At 30.3% G+C, this 19,908-nt stretch overlaps 3 protein-coding genes across 3 annotated transcripts; all 3 read left to right on the top strand.

Annotated features, from left to right (window-relative positions):
* Positions 1-2,758: 2,758 nt before the first annotated feature.
* Positions 2,759-5,509, top strand: LOC110660785 (LEAF RUST 10 DISEASE-RESISTANCE LOCUS RECEPTOR-LIKE PROTEIN KINASE-like 1.2). The gene is made up of 2 exons (XM_058138955.1): positions 2,759-3,670; positions 5,467-5,509. The coding sequence occupies exons 1-2, from the start codon at positions 2,799-2,801 to the stop codon at positions 5,507-5,509; spliced, it is 915 nt and encodes a 304-aa protein (XP_057994938.1). The 5' UTR covers positions 2,759-2,798.
* LOC110670725 (PR5-like receptor kinase) lies at positions 4,396-7,125 on the top strand. Its single transcript, XM_058139337.1, is given in 3 exon segments — positions 4,396-4,770; positions 5,467-5,505; positions 5,815-7,125. A coding segment is annotated over 1 exon segment (990 nt). The 5' UTR covers positions 4,396-4,770; positions 5,467-5,505; positions 5,815-5,954; the 3' UTR covers positions 6,945-7,125.
* A 1,617-nt stretch (positions 7,126-8,742) lies between these two features.
* On the top strand, positions 8,743-13,473 carry LOC110660791 (LEAF RUST 10 DISEASE-RESISTANCE LOCUS RECEPTOR-LIKE PROTEIN KINASE-like 2.1). Its single transcript, XM_058139336.1, has 3 exons — positions 8,743-9,909; positions 11,997-12,020; positions 12,158-13,473. Exons 1-3 carry the CDS (start codon positions 9,129-9,131, stop codon positions 13,267-13,269), a joined length of 1,917 nt encoding a protein of 638 aa, XP_057995319.1. The 5' UTR covers positions 8,743-9,128; the 3' UTR covers positions 13,270-13,473.
* The last annotated feature ends 6,435 nt before the right edge of the window (positions 13,474-19,908 follow it).

The following is a 19,908-nucleotide window of genomic DNA, read 5'->3' as shown; positions in this document are numbered from 1 at the left end:
GACACATAGTTTCATTTCCATTGTTCCATTTTCAGAGTGAATTGAGCCTGCCTTAAAAGTAGTTTAGATGATCATGTTCTTATAGTTCTTCATTTTGGCATCTTCTTTGTTTACTACAGCTGCTGCAATGGTTGCAGTATGTTGTTTCAATAGAAAATTCACATCCAATATCTTAATTTTCTATTGGAAGAAGAAAAAACAAGACTATAGAAGTATTGATGCCTTCCTCAGGAGCCATGGACCCTTGCTACTGAAAAAATACAAATACACAGAGGTTAACAAAACGACGAGTCCTTCAAAGATAAACTGGGCTATGAGGTAATGGAGTTACGTTAAAAGGCCAGTTACCTAATGGTTCTCTTGTAGCAGTAAGGGTTACGGGGAAGAATTTGTTAATGAGGTAGCAAGTATTAGTTGGACATCTCATGTCAACGTTGTCACTCTTTGGAGATTTTGTTATGAGGGTTCTAAAGGTGCTCTAATGTACGAGTTTATGTCCAATGGATTTCCTGAGAAGTATATATACAAAGAAAATCCCTTGAAGGTTTATTGTCAATTGGGTTGGGAAATGTTGGAATATAACTTGTGAGAACAAGTCCCACATCAGCAAGGCACAAGGGCATTTAAGTGTTGATAAGCCAAATTAAAATGGCATGACCCAGTTAGATATGGAGGCCTTCGGGAAGAGTTGCTGCTGAGAATTGTCTGGAGGGACTCGGCTGAGTTGCTGTGTGAATTGAGAAAATAATGAAGCGAAAAAGCGTTTATGTGCTTTTTCTTTTTGTATCCTCTGTTTTTTTTTTTTTTTCAATGAATTGTCCTTTTTACAGCGTCATTTTTGCTTCATGTGTGTTTACCACAGGCGGTGATTGCAGTCTGTTGTTTCATTAGAAAATTGAAACCCGACGACTCCATTTCTTCTGGAAGAGGAAAACAAAAGACTCTAAAAGTTTTGATGCCTTCCTCGGGAACCATGGACCTATGCCCCTGAAAAGACACAGATATACAGAAGTTAAGAAAATGACGGGGAGCTTCAAAGATAAACTAGGCCAAGGTGTGTTCAAAGGCAAGTTACCTGATGGTCGTCTTGTGGCAGTGAAGGTCTTGGAGGAATCAAAAAGTGATGGGGAAGAATTTGTTAATGAGGTAGCAAGCATTAGTAGGACTTTTCATGTGAACTTTATCACTCTTTTAGGATTTTGTTATGATGGTCTCAAAGGCACTCTAATTTATGACTTCATGTTTAATAGATTTCTTGAGAAGTATACATATGATCAAAATCCGAATTGGAATTAGAAACATTACTGAAATTGTAATTGCTATTGCTCAGCGCTTAGAATACTTGCATTTTGACATAAAGTCTCACAATATTCTTTTAGATAAAAACTTTTATCCTAAAATTTTAGATTTTTGCTCTAAAAGAAAGAGTATCATATTAACAGTGGGTACAAGAGAGACTATAGGATATATTGCACCAAAAGTATTTTGTAGAAATTCTGGTGGGATATCTCATAAATCAGATGTTTATAGGTGCTAGAAATGGTTGAAGGAAAAAAAAATATTTGCTTGATTCAAGATGATAATACTAGTGAGATTTATTTTCCAGGTTGGATATACAAGAGTTTTGAAGAAGATGATAATACAAAGCCCAGCTCTTACTGTTGTTGAATGGGTACAATGTGTCATCTCATGTTATTGGACCATCAACCTCGCCTCCTCAGTTTCTTGAAGGTAATCGTGCCAATCCTGCTTATGAGTGTTGGTTTCGGCAGGACCAGTTAGTATTAAGTTGGATCTTCTCCTCCATTTTTGACACCATTCTTTCGCGAGTCATAAATAGCACCACTATTAAGGCTGCCTGGGATAAACTTGGGACTAATTTAAAAAAAAAGGCATTAATTTTAAAAAGCTAATTAATATAATTAATTAATCATTTAAATATAAAAAATATCACAAAAATTGTAAATATTTTTCAACAAATGAAACACAAAATTAATTTCCATTTAAAAAATTTCATTCCATTTCCAGCTCTATGGCGAATCAAACCTAACTTCACAATGACTATACATCAATTACTAGCTAATTATCAGTTCAGATTATAGATATCTTTATGTTTCTCTTCAACTTCAACAATTGTCCTATATATCCCTTGTCATTTATACTTTCTAATTGAAATTTTTCTCTTTTTTTGTAAAATTAGATCTTATTCAAGATTTGAAAATTGACAAAAAAAATTAATAATTGTATTAGATTTCAACCAAAAATCCTCTTTATTAAAATATTATTATATAGTAACTATTATAATTTTGGGTAACACACTTAATTACCATATTTATCCGTGTATTCCAAAAAATAAAAATTCTCAGTAAACTTGTACAGCTTTCATAACGCACAACTAGCTTATTAATAAATTATATTATACATTATACATTAGATAATTTATATAGAATGATAAATTAATAATAAATAAATATACATATAAACTGAGTCTTAAACAATTAAAATTTTATTTTAAAAAATTAATAATTATATTAGATATTTATTCATTTCATATTGATATGTTTTTCTAAATAGAGTGCCGACATGACATCACTTGCATAATTTCTCCTTGTCATCGGCTTAGAATATTCAACGGTGTAAGACTTCGGTGGATACGGTAGCCATCATCATTGACTATTGAAAGCCAAACCCCACATTCTCAAGTCTCACAACTCACACTACTATAATATTCTTTTTCTTATAAAAATAAAAAACGTCATAAACTCTTTCGGTGTATACAGTAGTATTAACATCTCCAAATGAGCCAACATTTGTTGTTGATACCCTTCTCTGCATTCATTAATCCCTTTATCGTCACTTTCCTTCTCCTCGCCAGAAAGGCCATATCTGCAGATGTAGATCCTCGGTACTTGAGTTGCAGCATCCCCCAAACCTGTGGCGATGGCCAAATTATATCCTTCCCATTCTATATTCAAGACCAACAAGAATCTTTCTGTGGTTACCCTGGATTCAATCTCGTTTGTCATAATAGCAGTCCAGTTCTCAGACTACGAGATGATAATTATATTATCCACCAAATCGACTACAAAAACCAGATTATTCGTGTCTCAAACGCAGCGATTTTCAATAGAAGCACTGCGTGTATTCTTGATCGATTGACAAACACATCAATACCCGATGACCGGTTCAATCTATTATCAAACCAGACAGAACTCTTTTTGCTCTCTCGTTGCAACTCAACACTGCTAAGAGGTAGTAATAGTGAATTTCTAAAGGACAAGGTTAATTGTTCTGGTGAACCTGAAACTGGTCCAATTTTTTCAATGTTTGATGGCGATACTCTACTGGGTAGTGCATCAGAGGTCTGTGAAGAAGCATTGTTGTTGCCTGTGGATGCGCAAAGAGGAGAGAATGAAGGAATTGAAAGGATGCTAGAAAGAGGGTTCGTGCTGAATTGGACAGCAAGTAATTGCAGCATATGCGAAAGTAGCGGAGGCAAATGTGGGTTTGATTACGGCACCTACCATCTTAGTTGTTTCTGCCCAGACCGACCTCATGCTTGGAGCTGTGCATCTGCTACTGCAACTGAAGGTGAGTTTTCTTTCCTCAATGTCCACATGATTAGTGTTTCTCTCTCTCTCTCTCTCTCTCTTGCCCTCTTTCTTTCCACGTCTCTGTCTCCATTCTCTCTCTGCTTATCTCTCTCCATTTTCTCTCTCTTTCCACCTCCTATATTTGTAACCCATACAATGAACTTGAGAGAATCAATAACTCATCCAAGAAAGAAAGTTTATGACATTCAATAGAATTAAAAAAAAAAAAGGAAAATTCAACACTTAAACATAAGATGAATAACTTTGCATTGATTTATATTTTAGTTCATATTGGTAAAATTACAATAAACTAAACAATATTCAAGTTGGTAGGCAAATTCCATAAGATTTGCTCTCTTTAAAATACAATACTTTTGACAATTTTATCATGTAATTCAAACAACCCTTCACTAATTATTGAATTCAAAGCTTTACATGAAAAATACCTTTCTTTTTCTTTTAACTTTAAATTCTCTCAAAAAAATTTTCTTAATCGGTTTTGTGTTGTACATTAAGGTAGAACATTCATCTAAACATTATAGTTAATCTTAGTACATTAATATCTTAAGTTAAATTTAATAAATAACTTAAGTTACTTGGTTAGATTTATAATAAATAAGCTTAGGTTATTTTAATAAATAGATTTATTCATTATAATATTAAAATATTATAATAATTCAATTTTTTATGATATCAATTAATTTAAACTCTTTTTTTAAGAAGTTGATTTTTTAAAAAGCTTCGAGAAGTTAAGATAAAATAATAATTAAATAAATTAAATTTATTATTAATAGGTGTTTAATATGAGCATGGAGAACTGCAAGAAAGTTGAAGTTGCTAAGTAAACTTAATTCAATTAAATAAGCTGAAATTTTTTTAACTTTTCAGAACTTGAATTCCTTGGTAAAATTACCCCAACCATATTGCCGTTCATAGTATCTGTGGCATGAGTGTCGCCGCAAATACCCCGTCTTTCTCGACCAACCATTCTACTTTGGCATGAGCTGCGAATAAAAAATCCCATGTGGTTCCACACCACTTACCAAGCACGCCGTAGTCAACTCGAGGTTGATGAATAGCAGTGGCGTGAAGACGACAAGGATGAGGATCACTTGCAAAAGTGGACGGAACGGTGGTATGACTGGCAACAACGGGTTTGGCCGTTAAGGAAAAATAAGTAATTTAATTTTAATCACTTAATTTAAATTTCAAATTTTTTAAATTTAATTCAATAGCATTTAAGTGATATGGCCAATTTTAATTGGAACAGTCTATGGCTACTGGCTAGGGCGTTGGATATCTAATAATTGTTAGTTTTCTATTATTATCTCTCCTGGAATCTAGCTTATCCATTGTGTAAACTGAGATGTTCCATCTGTGCTGTTTCAGTTTTGAATTCAATTAATGGAAAAATTCCAGAAAATTCTCACAAATTCTCCCTCTTTTGTTCTCCATCTCTCATCCCTTTTCTCTCCCTTTCTCTTAATTTCTCATCAAACATACACTCTTTCTCTAAATGGAAATTCACCTTTTCAACTTCTCTGGTATCGAAATAGAAGTTGCAATGACATATTTTAACTGCTAAATGTTATGCCTCTGAAAAACAAACTTACATACATGATATTCCTCTGCATGCTAACTTCTGACAATTCTGCATACGTTTCACAACCCTGTTAAGGGATAGATTTGTGGTTTGCATCAGTTTCTTAATTGGGTCTTGTACAGTCTTTGTTATTTATTTATTTATTTAATTTTTTGCTGATTGCAGTTTTTTTTTTAATTAGTTTATTGAGATTCCAAAGTAAGCAAATTTTTTCAGCATAAGTTCAGGGTTTTTGTTGAACACCATACTTCTTTGTACATTCTGTTGCAGGAAAGAACAAGTTGGGATTGAGGCTAGGATTGGCATTGGGTAAGTCAATAGCTAAAATTTCTCTGCTTTATATATTTGTTCTTAATGCTTTATCTAAACCTTTCCATATTTAAATAACTTTAGTTGGTTTGAAAATGAAATATACTTTTTAGCTTAATTTTTAGATTACCATTAACTAATTAATGCTTAATTATCTAGAAAATGATGTCATAATGAGATTTTTTTTTTCCGATTCCGAGACACCTATTTCCATTTCCATTTCATTTGCAAGTGAATTAAACATGCCTACAATAACTTTATTAAATGGTTTTGTTCATACAATGCCTCATTTTTGTTTGTTTACCACAGGCAGTGCAATTGTAGTTCTTGTTGTGATTGCAGTCTGTTGTCTTATTAGAAAATTTAAATCCGACTACTCCATTTTCTTTTGGAAGAAGAAAACAAAAGAATCTAGAAGCATTGATGCCTTCCTCAAGAACCATGGGCCTATGCCCTTGAAAAGATATAGATATACAGAAGTTAAGAAAATGACAGAGACATTCAAAGATAAACTAGGCCAAGGAGGCTATGGAGGTGTGTTTAAAGGCAAGTTACCTGATGGTCGTCTCGTGGCAGTCAAGGTCTTGAAGGAATCAAAAAGTAATGGGGAAGAATTTGTTAATGAGGTAGCAAGCATTAGTAGGACTTCTCATGTTAACATTGTCAGTCTTTTATGATTTTGCTATGATGGTCCCAAATGCGCTCTAATTTATGACTTCATGCCTAATGGATCTCTTGAAAAGTATATATATAAACAAAATTCCTCGAGAACTAATCATGAATTGGGATTGGAAACACTACATGAAATTGCAATTGGCATTGCTAAGGGGTTAGAATACTTGCACCGAGGTTGTAATACAAGGATATTGCATTTTGATATAAAGCCTCACAACATTCTTTTAGATGAAAACTTTTGTCCTAAAATTTCAGATTTTGGTCTGGCTAAAATATGCCCTGAAAGAGAGAGTATCATATCAATGATGGGTACAAGAGGGACTATTGGATATATTGCACCTGAATTATTTTATAGAAATTTTGGTGGAGTATCTTATAAATCTGATGTTTATAGCTACGGGATGCTAATGCTAGAAATGGTTGGAGGAAGAAAAAACATTTGCTTTGTGGAAGATGATAATACTAGTGAGATGTATTTTCCAGATTGGATATACAAGAGTCTTGAACAAGGTGAAAAGATTGGACTATTTGGGATCAACGATGAAGAGGAAAATCAAATAGCAAGAAAAATGATCCTAGTGAGTTTGTGGTGCATACAAACGAATCCCTCAAACCGTCCTTCAATGGGTAAAGTTGTAGAAATGTTGCAAGGAAGCATTGCATCCTTGCCAATTCCACCCAGACCGACCTTGGTTTCCGCATCAAGATCACTTCCGCGAGAAACGATAAATTCTTCAACTTCAACAACTGGCATAACAATGTGAGCCTCCCGAGTAAAGAAATGTATGCTTCTTTGAACTCTATATAAGAGCTTGTTAGTCTCTATTGCCCTTAGTGATTGCTTAATTGGTTGCACCCTCTCTTTATGACTCAATTGTATTTTTTAAGGAAAAACCACTGGAATCATAATGTTTTCAATTTCACTTAATATTTTGTTTCTTTGTCCATTAATGAGTTAGTACTAGAGATTTGAGTTCTAAACACTGCCTTCTTACATGGAGTTTTGAATGAGGAAGTACGCATGTAGCTTCCAATGGTTTCGAAGCCACGACAATAAATCAAGTCTGCATACTTTAAAAAGTCTATATATGGTTTGAAATAGGCAAGCAGACAGTGGCATGCAAAATTATTAGATGCTCTCATAACAGAGTTTTTAGCAAGCTCCTTCTGATTCGTCCTTGTAAGTCTACTGACTCAACATTCAATGCTCTACTTATTTATGTTGTTGATCCTAGCTAGCTAGTAACGATATTTCATAGATTCAGCAAATAAAAGTGACACTTTCAAAATCAAAGAAATAGGTTGATTAAAATGCTTTTTGGGAATTGAGGTTGCAAGGTCTTTCACAAGCAGTAATCAATCACATAGAAAATGCACTTTTGAATTGCTTGCAGACATTGATTTTTTGGGATGTAAGCCATCCCAGTCTCCAATGAGTTACACCAATTAAACTAAATTAAAATATATTATCAGTTATCAGTTAAAAGAAAATTGAATTTAACCAAAAACAAAAATGTTCATTAGTTATTAGGTATGACTGAACTAACTAAAAAATATATAAATAATATATAATTTATATTATTAATTATTAAAATATTAATAAAAATATATTTGTTTTTGTTTTTTATTTTTAAAAAAATAGATATGATAGATTTTTGTAATATAATTTGTAAATTAAATATTATTAATAAAATAATATAAATTACTTATCATTAATCAATAGTTGGGGCTTTATCTTTTCTTCATTTTTGTTGTTCTATTTGATGACCAAATGTGAGCTTGTTATGAGGACTCAGAGACTAGATTCTCTGAAATTTACATACATGAAGTCGGATTCAAATCATAAAAAATCACAGTTTATTACGTGTCACATTTTTTTTTTTTTTTTAGAAACTAACTTGTATCTGAAGTCTAATGTCTCGGCTAATCTAGATTCATGCCAGGCATATCTACAAAGGGAGACAAAGCACTCTTTACTAAGTTTCAAAGGTGTTCCGTATCCAAAACTCGAACTTTATATCATTAGTTAAGAGAAAAGGGAAATGATCCTTAATATTCTATCTCATCCCAGATTATGTGTTGTGTATATTTTATTGATAAATGGTATTTTAGTTAATTAATATTTTGTCATATAAAATTAAATTTAATATAAATATAATTTAAAAAAATTCATTAAAATTATAGAGTCCAATAAAAATGAAAATTGTAGTATTTAAAATCTTAATTTTCAAAAGTTGTTTGAAAGAGTAACAAAGAGAACAAAAGAAATAAAACAAATTGTGCAGAGGATGATAAAATTTTACAAATATTGACATGTGAAATAAATAATAAAATAAAATTAAACAAGAGAATTAAAAAAAAAATTATGTAGAAGTAGAAGTTTTTTGCAATTTTAATAAAGGGAAAGTGCAAAATAAGAATTCTATTTTTACATACTTTTCATTAAATTTTTCCCATCATTAATTAATTTATGAGTTATTTTAGGATCATCCCCTAATTTTAGTTTATATCATAAATATCTTCAAATTTTAATTTAAGTAACCTAAAAAGTCTCTATTGAAATTTTAATATTTTATATATCTTCTTTCAATTTAAATGAGTGTAATGACTTCTCAATTTTAATTTATATTATAAAAATTTTTAAATTTCAATTTAATATATAAAAAACTAATTATTAATTTTCCGATTAACTGAGGATAAAATATCAATATCCGTATTATTTTTCTTTTCTGCTGAGTGGTGGCGGACCAAAACATACGTAGCACGAAATTTCACAAGGGTACCCCACCTTTGCTCTTTTTTCCTTAAAGTCTATATCCCCAAGTCTTCCATGTCAATTTTCCAAGTCAACTGACTTGTTTACCATCTCCATACCCATATATTGTAGAGGGTTAATAATGAAAGAGAATTACTAACCTTCTTGGTGGTTCTTTCCTTTCAATTGGTTCATGGCTGCTTTCTCTTTGATTCTTCTCTTTGCACTCTTTCTCCCTCTTTTTCCTTTTATCAAGGGTTGTCCACCATCTTTTCCCTGTGGAAGGCTCGGTCTGATTAGTTACCCTTTCACGGACACATTTGGATTTGATGAGGGATGCGGTCCCTTTGTGGTGGATGATTGCTATAAAGAAATTCCGAAGATCCAGTTTGAGAGGGGATCTGGAAAATGGTATCAAGTCGAAAGCATCTCCCCATATGAAGAAAATGGGATCCAGTTACCGAGAGACATTTCGTTTGACATGCTTATCAGTAAAAACTTTTCGTTTGACATAAAGCTCCAGAATCAGTTGAGTTCCGATAAATGTGAGTCCTTCAACAATCTGAGTCTTCCCAATCTCACATACGCATCTTTTCAAATTGACTCCAGTCTAACAACCATATACAAATGCAACCACTCTGTAGATTTTCCAGAACCTTCTTTTAATTTTATTAATTATACAAAGTGCGCCGACTTCAAAATCTATTATCCTAAGAAGGATAATGCAAGTATACCGAGGCCTCTGCGTAACTGCTCAATTGTGCAGCTCCCACTAAACACAAACAATGATCATGACGACATATTCCGAATGTTAGCTGCTAACTTCTCTCTTAATGTAAGCATACGGCCTCATTGTTATTACTGTCATTTACGTGGTGGAGAATGTAAAGAATGTATTGGTGAAGAGGGAAATAAACCACCTCCTGGTCCTCAACCACCTCTGCCTCCTCCAAAAAGGACAGAAAGACACAAAGGTACAGTGCTGGCATATTTCTTTAGACACGATTCTAAATACAACTTGCACATATGTTCCCTGTAGTTTATATCTTCAACTTTTTGCAACTATATCGTTTATGGTTTGTGATAGTTTAATTTAGTTTTTTAAATAGAAAGCAAAATGGATTTGTTGGTCAATTTTTAGGGATCAGAGTTTGACTCTGGGGGCCACATCACACAGGAGATTTTTTTTGCCCCCTTTTTGAATCCTCTAGTATCGATGTGTATAGTCTTCTCTTTGCCGAATAGAGAACAAGAACTTTAATGCAAATATTCGAAATCTAACATGTGATACCTTCTTATGTACTTATCACAATACCAAAAATAAAAATAAAATAGTTCTCTGCTGCTTATTAGCAGGTTTTGATCCAGCCTCTCTGCTTTCTCTTCTTATTCGTGAATATTTTATTAAACTCTTGGCATATATATATATATATGCCACTTTGAATTAGGCATTTGTTTAATGTTTAAAACAAACACAATAGTTCTTTGTACTTATGTTGCAGGATCACGATGGAAACCTGTAGGTAACATACTTGCTTACGTCTCAAATAATTCTTTTTCAACATTCATCAGAAACTTCCTAGCATTACATTTAGGGGAGGAACTAGAAATTTTTGTTTGAGGGCCAATATAGTAGTAAAATTACATGTTATTGATGATTGTCAATTGATTTACTTAATTTTATAAAAAAAATTTAAAAATAATATTATATATAATATTTTAAATAATTTTTAATAAATTTTCATTAAAATTAATAAAAAATATAAAATTAGAGTCAATTTTATATTTTGAATTAATGCATTTAAAAGAGTTGTAGTAACTATATAATTTATTTTTCTGAAAAGATTAAATAATTTATTTATAAAATTTTATTTTTAATAGTTTAAATAATACATAAAAATCTGAGATTTGTAAAAATATTTTATGTTTTAGTTATATATATATATATATATATATATATATATATATATATATATATATATATATATATATATTATAAAATTTTCATTAAAATTAGTAAAAAATATAAAATTGAAGTCAATTTTATATTTTGAATTAATATATATATATATAAAGAGTTGAAGTAAGTATATAATTTATTTTTGAAAAAAAACTAAATAGTTTATGTAAAAATTTTGTTTTTAATATTTTAAATAATACATAAAAATATGAGATTTATATAAAAATATTTTATATTTTAGTTTTATTAGGTAGCATAGATTAGAAGAAAAAATACCCTTAATTTGTAATTATCATTTTTATTTTTAATGTCTTAAAAATAATTATAAAATGTTATATCTATACTACAATAAAACAATAAAAATTATTTGAAAGGACCAATAATTGAGATAAAATAATTTTTTTAAATATATATATATATATATATATATATATATGTGTGTATTGGTTTTAAGAGGGTTGAGGCATGGTCCCACTAGTCCCCCTCGGCCCCTGATTACATTAGTTTCTTCCATGAATTTATGTTAAGTTGAAAGTTAAATACTGTAATTCTAGGTATGATAAGGTATCGGATGTGCTACTATCACTATATGATAATAATTTTTGATGGTCAATTGGTAATCACAACTTTCTTCTGGCATCGATATAATAAAAGAAAATATGGTCATGTGCTTTTGATGGTCATCACTAGCTAGTCAATTAATGGGTATGTGTTTTTAATCATACATTTGTAAGTTTCTTCAAATTTGTAATAAGCTTGTTAAAATCCCAAAATGACTCTCTTGAAAAGAGATCATTTTCCTAAAAAAATGACGGGTTTTATTTGATCAGGTTTTCCATTGATTAATTTTTTTAGCCTCTCAAATGTCAACAAATATAGAAAATGCTTTTTCAGAAAAATATTTTTTAGAAGTTTTTAAATCAATTCATGTACATATAATAGATAAGATTTCGTGAAGAAAAATGATTAAGATTTACATATTATTCCCTTAGTATTGTCGTTGCTCTTTTTTTCTTATTTTAAGATGCCAATTTGACATTGCATTCATCATTCAACTTTAAAGTTTTGAACTAACACCATAATAATTTAACTCTGTTGCAGGATTCAGATTGAAGCTAGGGCTAGGTATTTGACTTCCTGATCAACAACTCAATTTCTCTTTTGCATATATTTCTCAAGAATCTTAACATCCAATGGAGAATTTCTATTATGATGGTTTCTTCTACATTATTTTTTTAATCTCCTTTTATCCATTGTTGCAGCCCTCTCAGCTTCTGGAATTGCACTTCTAGTGATAGTCTTTTGCTTCAGTAGAAAGTTATCATCCAAATACTCCATTTTCTATTGGAAGAAGAACACACAATGCCATCAAAGTATTGAGGCGTTTCTTAAGAACAATGGAGTGATGTCACCAAAAAGATACAAATATACAGAAGTTAAGAAAATGACAGGATCCTTCAATGACAAACTAGGCCAAGGAGGTTATGGAAGTGTTTTTAAAGGGAAATTACCTGATGGCCGTCTTGTGGCAGTGAAGATTTTGAAGGAATCGAAGAGCAACGGGGAAGAATTTATAAATGAGGTTGCAAGCATTAGTAGGACTTCCCATGTCAACATTGTTGCTCTTTTAGGATTTTGTTTTGAGGGTTCCAAACGAGCACTAATCTATGAATTCATGTTTAATGGGTCTCTTGAGAAGTACATATATGAAGAAAATCCCTTGAAAGCTGATCGTCAACTGGATTGGGAAACATTACACCAAATTGCACTTGGTATTGCTCGAGGATTAGAGTACTTGCACCGAGGTTGTAACACAAGGATTCTGCATTTTGACATAAAGCCTCATAACATTCTTCTAGATGAAACTTTCTGTCCTAAAATTTCTGATTTTGGTCTAGCAAAAATATGTCCTAGAAAAGAGAGTATCATATCATTGATGGATGCTAGAGGGACTGCTGGATATATCGCACCTGAAGTATTTTGTAGAAATTTCGGAGTGGTCTCTCACAAGTCTGATGTTTATAGTTATGGGATGTTAGTGCTAGAAATGGTTGGAGGAAGAAAGAATATTTGTGTTGCTGTTGATAATACCAGTGAAATATATTTTCCTCATTGGATATTCAAGCGTCTCGAACTAGGAGAAGAACTTGAACTTAAAGGAATTGATAGCGAAGAAGACCACCTAACAGCCAAAAAAATGGTGTTAGTGAGCCTGTGGTGCATACAAACTGATCCCTCAAATCGGCCACCAATGAGCAGAGTGGTAGAAATGTTGCAAGAGAGACTCGAGTCACTATCAATCCCACCAAAACCATACTTGTCATCCCCTTCAAGGTCTTCTCTAAGGTCAGCGGCAAGTTCCTTGATCTCATAACAGTAATTGTACTGATTCTGAGAAAGTAAAAAATACTTATCGCTGGCAATTTTGAGGTTTGATAGCTGCTTACTAGGAATGTCTTCTGAAAATGTAACATAGTCTGGGATTAGGCTTGTTATGTCAGCCTGGTTCAAAGTCTTCTCATTACCATTCGGTAATGGTTGCAAGATGAATCCATAATATTGCCCTATTTCAGAATAATCTGTTGGTTTAAACTTTTTTTTTTTTGGTTTGTTTAGTGATAATTGTTCTGCAATTTGAAAAATTATTTAGCCCCTGATTGGCTATATTATTATTACTTAATATTAGTAAAGTATACCCAAATTTTAACATATATACAAAGTATATAATGATAATGTGTGAAAAATATAATTCTAATGAGGGAGCTTAATTTCTTTCTCTACTTTTATTATCAGATATATTTATGCTCCATTAAATAAAAGAAATATAATTTTAATAATTTATAAATTATAAAAATAAAACAACATATTCATGCTTACCCTTGTCTGTTTTATTGCCATTCTTAACTTGCTACAAAAGTGAAATCTCTTTTCAGTTAGAGGTACTTGAGCACTAAGCCCTTCACTTGCAAGTTGCAATATTTTAAAGTATAATTTTATAAAATAAAGTTTATTAAAGTAAGGTTTTTCATAATTTTGAAATCTTTTTAATTTTTTAGTGATTGAGAAAATGGAAAGATTTTTTTTAAGCATTTGAAAGTTTTAAAGGAAAATCTTATTAATTCGTCAATTTTATAAGTTGAAAACTGAAGGTTTATGGAGATTTTCAAAAATATCCAAAAATTATATTTTAAAAAATTTTTCACCCTCCCAAACATAAATTAAAGGTTTTTAAACTTTAAAAAATCTTTTATTACTTTAAAAAATCTTCTCCCAAACAAAGGGGAAAAAATACCATGAACTTACTTCCTAAATTTCACATATATCAAGCAATTCGTTCATAAATATCTTAATAAGACTTTCACTAACTTTATAATGTAAGTGCATTCGCTAATCAACCATTCTTCAATATCAATAAATTATTAGATTTAATCTACCTGATAAGAGTTTTCATTTTAAATATTCATCTATAATTTACAAAATTAAAAAAAAAAAAGGCTATGTCGTGTGGTTTTGATACTCCTTATGAGATTTGGGTGCTCGTTAAATATTCTAATTTCTAAATGGGCGAAGTCCAGGCTGACCAATCCCTCCCCTGGATGGCGCAGCCCACAATGACAGCAAAATTCCAGTCTTTCCAGCAATGTACCAGAGGCGACTGTGAGACATGTCGTCCAGTTTCATTCATGGCTGATAGGACATTGCCACCAGTTTTATGGTAGATGTAGAAAGGCCCTGCATAAAGACAATTGGCAACACCATTTAATTTTCTAGTATGAAAGTTTCAAACTCATAGTCTTTCCCTACGATGAGAATAGAGACGGGCCCATTATCGCATTACATCCACTAGACCAACAGAATCACATACCTCAACCTTTTTATTAAACTCCAATTTTCTCGTCGTCCTTGCTAGTCAAGAACGAAGTTTCCGAGTGAAAACTGAAATTGATTGGGATCCAATCGCTAGTACACGCATCGTACAAGTAATATAGAAAAGATATCGTTTCCTTGAAAAGTTGTGTTAATGATTGAATTTTTTTTATATATAAAAATTGACTAATTTAAACTAATTTTGAAATTCAAGTAATTGATTGATAGAAATTGAGGTGTGAAATATATATATATATATATATATATATATATATATATATATATATATATATATATATATATATATATATATATATATATATATGCAAAATTAACAATTTAATTGCCAAAATGAAGATTCAACTAAATTAGCTGTAATTAAAATGAGCAAATTGAAATATAGTAAGAATTAAAATGATAAGCAATTAAATTCGATTAAAAATTAACAATGATAAAAGGACGATTCCGGAGTTTGGGGATTATATTTAAGCTACTTTGGGATTTTTAAATTAGTTACCCAATCTTATAGAAATTATGAGTTTTAAGAAGATTAATTCTTAAATCCTTTGAATATCCTTTTGAGTGAGACAAAGAGTGCCTTAATTAACTTAATCCTATTTTCGTGAAGTTAAATTTAATCAAGACCTATTAGGTTCCTTAATTAATCTGTAAATCCTCTTAATCCTTAGTCTATTTCTAAATCTAAGTTAATCAAGTCCAATTTCTTAATTATCTATCACATGGTTTTCTTCTTTCAGTGCTTCAACCATGGATTAAGAACAATACTTAATGGGATCCTACACTAAGCATATCATTAAGCACACAAGAAATTGATAAAACCTCATAAAAATCACAAAATATGGATTACCCAATCAAAATCGATAAAATATCTCAAATATTACATCCCAACTCCAAAATCTATGAAAAACTACTCACTATCCATAATAATTACAAGAAATTCTGAATAAATATGGAAATAAAATTTGAAACCATATTAAGAACTAAGAAACCCAATACAAGAAAGGTAGAAAGTAGTGAAGAAAAGAAGAAAACTCCAAATCTGATTCAGAAATGGAGAGTGACGCCTCTTGCTCTGTTTTCTGATTGTTCCTTTGCCTTTTTTCTCTTCCTTCCTTCCTTTCCTCTTCTTTCTCCTCCTGGCCAGAATGAGATAAGGACACTATTTATATTTCTCTGATAAGTAACTCTAAAATGGTGTGTTTGAGGTGAAGTTCACATTTGAAAATCTTTTTGTCAGCTTATTATGAAGAGTTACACAAGTTGTGCAAGCTTTTTATGCATTCTATGTAATTTTTGTGGTTCCAAGTACCTACCATGATGCTGCATAAGTTATGCAAGCTGGTTGTGCAGGTTTTTCAAGCTTTGGAGTCCTCTATAAACTATATAAGTGGACTGCATAAATTATATAGCTGGTTATGCAAGTTTCGACAAGTTTGGTGCTCTTTCCGTGAAGTTACATAAGCAGAATGCGAGACTGCATAAGTAATGTGGCTAGTTATGCAGGTTTTGGTGAAGCTGCATAAGTAAGGAGAGAATTTGCATAAGTCATGCAATAACTTATGTAGGTTTCAGCAGATTTAAAAAAATGCTTCTTCTTCCTGTGCCGAACTGCACAATTTGTGTAGCAGATTATGCAAGTTTCGACAATTTTGCATACTTCAACTTTCAAGTTTTATTTTTGACATTTTTGGCTATGCGAATCACTCTCACTGGCATAATTTCTTTTTAGTCCCTCAAAAATACCATTTTACCTGCAAAATAAAGCAAAATTATAAATTAATCTTAAAATTAACAATTATAAAAAACTATCTAATAATTAATAAAATTAGCTAAAAGTAACTAACAAATAGATGAAATGACCATAAAATTTAACCTAAATGACTATGCAAAATGCATGTATTAAAAACCCCTTTCCTTTATCAAGTGCGTTTAATGGATAAACAACAATAATAGGAACGTTTAGTGCACAAACACAGAGCTAACCTTTGGAGTTTCCAGATACCTTGGCCAAATCTAACTTAGAAATGGATATTTTGTCTATTTTTAAAGCCAGAATATAAATAAAGGAAGAATTAATTTTGTTTTCTTGCACTTTATAAATGGAAAATTGTGTCTGTTTCTAAAGTAAAAATAAATTATAGGTTTGTTTCTAAAGTTGGAAAAAAAAATAAAGGAAAAATTAAATTTGGATTGCAATTTAATAACAGACACAGAATCCATTTTTACAATAGAAACAAATTGATAGTCTGTTCCTAAAATTGCCATAAAAATTAGAGAGAAAATTAAATTTATACTGCAATTAGTGGAAATAGATCTTTGTCCGTTTCTAAACTAGAAATAAATTTATTGTTGTTTTATATTTGCAATAAAAATTAAGAAAAAAAATTATTATAATTTATGATTCATATAGCCGACCTCAAATTTTTGGGATAAAGGTTTAGTTGAATTGAGTTGAGTGTAATCAGACTATATGCCTATTATTATATAAGTGATAAAAATTAAATACAAAATTCAATTTTGTATTACAATTTAGAAAAGAAATATGAGTCCATTTCTAATTTAGACATAACTGCTCCATCCAACTCTGTATTTGCAATAAAAACTAGATTAAAAAAAATTAAATTTGTAGTGCAATTTAAAAAGGACTGTCCTGTGTGTTTTGAAATTATAGAGACGAATTCTAAGTCTGTTTTCAAATTTAGCATAAAAAATAAATGAAAAATTAATTTGGAGTGGTATTAAGGAATGGATCTATGCTTCAAAAAATAGAACTAGTGTTAGTTTCTAAGTTAGAAATTTCAACTCCGTTTTAAATGGTTGCAAATGTTTTCACCATTTTTTTGCGTGCGAATTAGATGTAGAAATTGTTCCTTTTCACCAATCCGTGCAAATCCTGAGTGGATTGACCGATTCCTATTTTCAATCCGTTTCAAATCTTTTTTTTTTATTAAAGATAAATTACTGTCATTTCTAATTTCCATTTCTAATCCTAACAATTCTTGAAATGCTTTTTACAAAATAAAAATCCTCAGTGCAGTGAATCACTATAATAAATAGTGTCTTAATAACTACAAAAATTGAATAAAATATATGAAAATTTTATAATTTGTTATAAAATATAAACAATACAAAATAATGAAATCATGGAAAATGAATAAAATATATAAAAATTTTATAATTCAATTTTAATAAATCGTTATACCTTTGAGAAAAAAAAATCGTTATACCGAACAAAATTTAAAAATAAAAATTAGTATCCTCTTCAACTCGAGTCTCTCTACTCTTGGTATGCAATTAAAAAAAAAAAAAAAAAAAAAAATATATATATATATATATATATATATATATATATATATATATATATATATATATATATATATATATATTAATCTAGAAAACCTAGCAGAAATTTCATAAAGGTTCTTACCTTTCTCTTCCTTCCTAAGCGATATAAATAAGCTGAAGTTAAATTTATTATTACTTGATTTATTTAGACTTATTAGTTGATTTATTTATGAGTTTGTGAATTGGCTCATTCATAAAATCATAAATCAATTCATTTATGGGCTTATGAGTCAACACATTTGTATATTAATATATTAATTTAATATTAATTGTGACAAATAATAGGATAATTAAATTATAAATAATATAATTATTAATATAAAAATATAATTAAAATATATAACATTATAAAATATATATAATTTATATATGGTCATTAAATTTATTATAAATTATAATTAATGAAAATAATTTTTTTAATAATTTCACTAATTAATCTTGATGAGTCAGAGTTTGAGTTTACAAAAACTTAATAAGTTAAACGCGAGTTTAATTTGCGAACTTAATAGATGAATCACAATGCATTATCTCAACCTTTAAATCCAGGCACAAATTTCGTGAAAATTTAAATATCCGAGCCTGCTCCCCACCTTCCTTAAAAGTCTATATTCCTGAGTCTTCCATGTCATATTTCCAAGTCAACCGACGTGTTTAGCAGATAAAGACCATCTCCATAGCCATAAATTGTGGAGATGCATGTAATAATGAAGACAATTAGGGACCCTTTTGGTGGCAGTATCTTGCTTTTTCTTTCTTTTCAATTGGGTTTGGGCCTGCTTTCTCTTTGATTCTTTTCTTTGCACTCTTTCCCCCTCTTTTTCCTTTTATCAAGGGTTGTCCACCATCATTTCCCTATGGAGTACTCAGTCTGATCAGTTATCCTTTCACTATGGACAAATTTGAATTTTACGAGCGGTGCGGTCTCTGTCGCTGGGAAGACTCGGTCTGATCAATCACCCTTTCTCTGTAGACTTACCAGATTCTTATTTTAATTTTACTGAGTCCTCTACCCAACTGTTCAATTGTGCAACTTTGCTAATTTTTATAGTTTATCTCTAAATTTAACTTTATATTTTATTTTTATTTTTTAATTTTATTTTTAATTTTAATTTGATACTAAAAAATTTTTAAATTTAAATTTTATTTTATAAAAATTCCTCTAACATATTATAACAGGTTTTTATTTAAAAAAAATAATGAAATTATACTTTTACTTCTTTCTCTCTCACATTAAATAAAAACCTGTTGACTCCATGAGTTCAAATGAGCATAGATTTTGATGATAACAAAACTCAACTAGAATCAAACTAACGTTGTTTTAAGTGTTGTGCTTCTTTAAGGATAAAGAAAAAGATTCATGGAGTTGATGATGAACTTGTGTTTTAAAGAAAAGTTGACATCCTAAGATAACACAAGATGAATTAAAGACAAAGAAGAAAGAAAATGTTACCTTCCAAGCTATATTAAAGATCAAAATTGAAGGTACATAGTTTAGAAGTTAGTTTAAACTTTAAGGATTACTTGTAAAAAGATTTGAGGAGTAGAAGTCAATAATACTTAGGTTTAATCCCTCAAATTCTTATCCTAAGTTTTCAAAACTTGTTTTTGAATCATGAATGGCCTAAAAGTATTTTATTATAATTTGGTGTAAAGTTTTAAAGTTTTAAAGTTTTCAAAGTTATGCAGAAAAGTTTTCCTGGTATACTAACTAGTTTGCTACTGGTTCTGGTATGATAACTGGTTTGCTAACTGTCTCAACTTTGCACAACATCGCAGAAAA

The sequence above is a fragment of the Hevea brasiliensis genome, chromosome 17, assembly GCF_030052815.1.
Source record: "Hevea brasiliensis isolate MT/VB/25A 57/8 chromosome 17, ASM3005281v1, whole genome shotgun sequence".
Lineage (NCBI taxonomy): Eukaryota > Viridiplantae > Streptophyta > Magnoliopsida > Malpighiales > Euphorbiaceae > Hevea > Hevea brasiliensis.
This window is presented reverse-complemented; position numbering and strand designations above follow the sequence as displayed.

Excerpts from the sequence above, each read along its gene's own strand:
- LOC110660785 (XM_058138955.1), top strand. The coding sequence starts at position 2,799 with ATGAGCCAACATTTGTTGTTGATACCCTTCTCTGCATTCATTAATCCC. Across the intron at positions 3,671-5,466 it reads CTTGCCCTCTTTCTTTCCAC|GAAAGAACAAGTTGGGATTG; the intron begins GTCTCTGTCTCC and ends ATTCTGTTGCAG.
- LOC110660791 (XM_058139336.1), top strand. The coding sequence starts at position 9,129 with ATGGCTGCTTTCTCTTTGATTCTTCTCTTTGCACTCTTTCTCCCTCTT. Across the intron at positions 9,910-11,996 it reads AAGGACAGAAAGACACAAAG|GATTCAGATTGAAGCTAGGG; the intron begins GTACAGTGCTGG and ends ACTCTGTTGCAG. Across the intron at positions 12,021-12,157 it reads CAGATTGAAGCTAGGGCTAG|CCCTCTCAGCTTCTGGAATT; the intron begins GTATTTGACTTC and ends CCATTGTTGCAG.